We start from the raw sequence: 4,576 nt of genomic DNA, 5'->3' as shown, positions 1-4,576 counted from the left end.
AGGCTCTGTACAGTTTATGTCGTCTGCACACTGAGGACCACTTGAAGAAGCCACCCAACGTAGAACCTCACCACCCTTCTTGGCCTCGGTGAGCTCTGGGGAAAGGAGGAGGGGAGGGGGTGCTAACAGCTCAGTAACCATCACTGGGCTGAAGGGATGGTGAAAGGAAGGGAGAAAACGTGCATTTGTGGAGTCTCAGGAAAGAGAAGGAAACTCCCAAGGTCACACAGACTCTGTGGGAGGCAGGAGCTGGTGCTTCCTTCTGCTCTGCCCTGTGCCCTGCACCCTCGGGGACTGGGACCAGGGTCACCCTCTAGATTGGGGTTGGACAGGAGGTGGAGGCAGAGTGTGGGGTGTCTGCTGTGACTCAAATCTGGTACTGAAGTCTCGGAACCTGCTGTGTCCTCATCCATCCTTCTTGGAGAGCAGAGTGAGGCTGACGAAGAAACAGGGACCTGTCACCCGGAGCCGGGACACTGTCACACCCGTGCATCTGCTTGTCCTGCTGGGCTCTGCAGACTTCATCCCTCATCGGTACCACTGGGGACCATGGCAGAGAGCACCACCACCTTGACCTTCATTGTCCTCCTGGGCCTTGGTGAGTTTGTGGGGAAAGGAGGGATGGGGTCCCCTCCCCTCCCAGGTCCTGGTCTTGCAAGAGCCCAGGACTCAGGAGGCTCAGTGGCGACAGGACTTAGTGGGGAGGAGACGTGCTCAGCCCCAGGTATGTCCCCAGTGCTCAGGGCCCCCAACCAGGCCTGGAGCTTCTTTGTGCGGTCAGGGATGGTACTCACAGGAACTCTCTTGCAGGGCTGTGTCAGGGCCCGTGGGACCAGGTACAGGCAGGTGAGTTTCCTCCCCCTGCTCTCCTTGACCTCCTGCTTCAGCACAGTCACCCCAGAGCAGCTGTGGAGACACAGGGTTTGGAATAATGGTCACCAATCTGAGAGGGGACTGGGAGTGACAGCTGGTAAAGGTGGGGAGAAGGACGCCCCTGAGATTTCAGGTCTCATTCCTTTCCAGGAGTGCTTCCCAAACCCTCCATCTGGGCTGACCCAGGTCCCATCGTCACCAAGGGGACCCCCGTGACCATCTGGTGTCAGGGGTCTCTGCAGGCTAGTGCTTACGTTCTGTATAAAGAGAGGGGCTCTGAGCCCTTGGATACGAAGAGCCCACAGGACTCCAGCATCAAGGCCGGTTTCCCCATTGGAGCCACGACCCCATCCCACCCAGGCCTGTACGAGTGTGCATATTACAGCACTGGGGACATACTGTCAGAGCGGAGTGACCCCCTACTCCTGGTGGTGACAGGTAAGGAATACAGTGGGTACCCCTCCTCACTGTGGGTTCCAGGTCAAAGGCAGAGGGAATAAAGTCTGGCCTCAGGAACACCCCTGGGCAGGAGAGTGATGGTCCCTTTAACACACACCCTTTCTCCTCCCTCAGGAATGTACCCTGCACCCTACCTCTCAGCCCAGCCAAGCCCTGTGGTGGCCTCAGGAGAGAACGTGTCCCTCTCCTGTAGCTCATGGTTCATATCGGGCCCTTTCCATCTGCTGAAGGAGGGAGGGGCTGACCCGCCCCGACACATGGAAGCAGAATGGAGGATCTATGCTGGGAGGTGGCAGGCCATCTTCCCTCTGGGCCCCATGAGTGCCTTCCATGGGGGTACCTACAGATGCTATGGTTCTTTCAGCTCCAATCCCAACCTGTGGTCACAGCCCAGTGCCCCTCTGCACATCGAGGTCACAGGTGAGGAAAGACCCAGATGCATCCCCATCTGTTTTACTGGGCCCAAAATCACGGCTCTGTGTCCACTGGGGACCTGAGGTCATGGGGGTCAGTGACACTCGCCTCTTGGGAACAGAACCACAGGCGGGAAGTTCAGGGAGGGACATGTGAGACCTCACTTCAACCCAGAGGGCAATGTGGGGTGTCCCCTGGTGCCACTGTCCCCTCCTCCCAGGTGTGCACAGGGAGCCCACCTCCTCGGCCCAGCCAGGCTCGCTGGTGCTGCCTGGACACAGCCTGACCCTCCAGTGCCACATGGAGGCCGGCTTTGACACATTCGCTCTGACCAAGGAGAGGGGCTCCTACCCCCCACCCCCAGCACCTCTTCTGTTTCATTAGGGTTTGCTAGGAATGCTCCTTTTCCTGACAGATGCCCAACCGCCCCCCCATAATTATCTTTTCTCAAACTTTTAACCACATGACACACATTACAAAGGCTTCTTGGTGTCACCTATTTCGATATTAACCCAACTGAGTGACGTTGATCATCCATGTGCATTTTCTGAACTGTGGATATGACATTTAGTGTTATTGCATGGATCACTATAACAAGGAGATGTCAATAATTTCATTTATATCTCGGGTTTTATAGCAAATAGGGTAACAGGTTGACATGATTTCCTACTTTGGGTGCTCTCTCAATAATGAAATTAGGGGGATTTTCTCTGTGACTTAAAGTTTGAGGCAGAAGTGTGGACTTCATTGGTTATGACCTTTGTTGTACTTTGAGATAAAGCAAAAGCTCAAACCATTAGCATCCATATGCCCACATTTATCATTTGGTAAGCATATCTACCACTGTAGGTATTCATTTGTATAATTGTAGAATAAATGAGCTAAACCCTAGCTGGTTTGGCTCAGTGGATGGCGCGTCGGCCTGTGGACTGAAGGGTCCCAGGTATGATTTTGGCCAATGACACATGCCCAGGTTGCAGGGTCAGTCCCCTGAAGGGCGTTTTCAGGTGGCAGCCAATCAATGATTCTCTCTCATCATTGATGTTTCTCTCTATGTCTCCTTCCCTCATCCTCTCGGAAATCAATAAAAATATATTTAATAAATAAATAAATGAGTTAATAGAAGAATCAATTCATGAATAATTCCAGGTGAAAATGAAAATGCGGAACCCAGAGAGGAGGGGCCTGGGTGGTGTGGGGTGACGGAGACCCAGCCCAAATTTTCACCCCTTCGTGATCCTGAGATTCAGGAGCCCCTGACACCAACCCCTCCTCCAGGGACCATGGGTCCGCAGCTGTTGAAAATGTGGAATCTCAGTTGTAGGGGAATAAGCTCATGGGTCTGCGTCTCAGGCTGAGTACAGAACACACCGCTCTTAGTTTTTTCTGAATTGGGACCATTAGTCCCCTCACCCTCAGTTCTTGGGATTACACACAGCTCTTAGTTATTTCTGAATTGAGACCATTTCTTACTCACCCTCAGTTCTTGGGCACAGCTAACTCTTATCAAGGTGACTCAGACCAGGTGCAGAGTTCAGACATCACAGGGACACTGATGTCAAGGGGAGGTGGGAGCCCAGGTTGAACATCAAAATCTTGGAGATTTGGGTCTGCCCTGACCTCTCAGACTTCTTTACCCGCAATTCTTATTTTTCTATTCCCAGACTACACAGTGGAGAATCTCATCCGGATGGGCGTGGCTGGATTGGTCCTGGTGGTCCTCGGGGTGCTGCTATTTCAGGCTCAAAACGACACCAAAAAGGCCTTCCATGCAGCCAGGAGGTGACCACAGAGGGAACAACACACCATTCAGAGTGGGGGAGCTTTGGAGCCCATCTGAGGATCCCAGTAAGTGCTGAATCAAAGTCAGGACCATTGTTGGGGAAACTGTCTGCTGAGAATTTCTTCGGGGAGTAGACGTGGTAGGTGAGGTCTGGGTTGAGGAGAATGTGGGTCATGTCCTTCTGCATCCACCTGGGGTGCTCGCCCTCCCTCCCTGACCTCGCTGATCTCCTCCACTGCCCTTCTGTTCTCATCCTGTGACATGAGGGTTTGTCTAACATGGCTGTATCGGATTCACATCTATACATCTTCATGCTGGGTCACGTCCATCCCAACAAAATGAGGTGTCTTCACAACCCTGGGATTTTTTAAACCATAAAGAACAAAGGACGGGTACCGGGTACAATGTGGGTGAACGTCAAAATAATGCAGCTCAGTGACAGAAGGCGGACACAAAAGATCAGGTTTAGTGTGATTCCACTTATGTGAAATGTCCAGGGAAGGAAACCCATAGAAATAGAAGTTAGATTGGTTTGTCAGGGGCTGACCAGCAGGGCATATGGGAGTCTGACTGCTTGGTGTAGTTTTTGTGTGTGTGTGGGTGGGGAGCTTAAAAACTTCTTGAAACTAGATAGATGCTGTCATTGAGACATTGTGTATTTACTGTACTCTTGTGATTTTCATATTTTAAAAGGCTCAATTGTATGTTATGTGACTGTTGCTTTAATAAAAATAAATGCAAGTGAAACACGCGTGGTTCTCTATAGCTCCCTTATACCTTGGAGGTTGCCCTATTTGTGTCTGTGGAACTTTATGGGAGCAGGACTCCCTCTGGGTCCAAGGTGCCCTAAGTGCCTTAGTGCTTACTGACCAACCCACTCATTAAATTTCCACCTTCACTCCTGACTTGGGCTGAGTCTAGGATCCGTGATGAGACCCACCATCCCTCATCCTTTTGTCTGCGCTCATCTGCAATTCAACCAAGGATGCACTACAGCTTCTGATTCACCTTGTAGGCTTTGGGGACACACATGTGACTTCCAAACAG

At 51.8% G+C, this 4,576-nt stretch overlaps 1 protein-coding gene across 1 annotated transcript; it reads left to right on the top strand.

Annotated features, from left to right (window-relative positions):
* Positions 1 to 372: 372 nt before the first annotated feature.
* On the top strand, positions 373 to 2,130 carry LOC102767535 (leukocyte immunoglobulin-like receptor subfamily A member 6; the record flags this gene model as incomplete). The annotated part of the gene is made up of 5 exons (XM_015568023.1): positions 373 to 598; positions 811 to 846; positions 1,024 to 1,311; positions 1,447 to 1,752; positions 1,967 to 2,130. Coding segments are annotated over 5 exons (1,020 nt in total), but the record flags the coding sequence as incomplete, so codon positions are not given.
* Positions 2,131 to 4,576: the final 2,446 nt, after the last annotated feature.

The sequence above is a fragment of the Myotis davidii genome, unplaced genomic scaffold (assembly GCF_000327345.1).
Source record: "Myotis davidii unplaced genomic scaffold, ASM32734v1 scaffold1232, whole genome shotgun sequence".
In the NCBI taxonomy this organism is placed as follows: domain Eukaryota; kingdom Metazoa; phylum Chordata; class Mammalia; order Chiroptera; family Vespertilionidae; genus Myotis; species Myotis davidii.
This window is presented reverse-complemented; position numbering and strand designations above follow the sequence as displayed.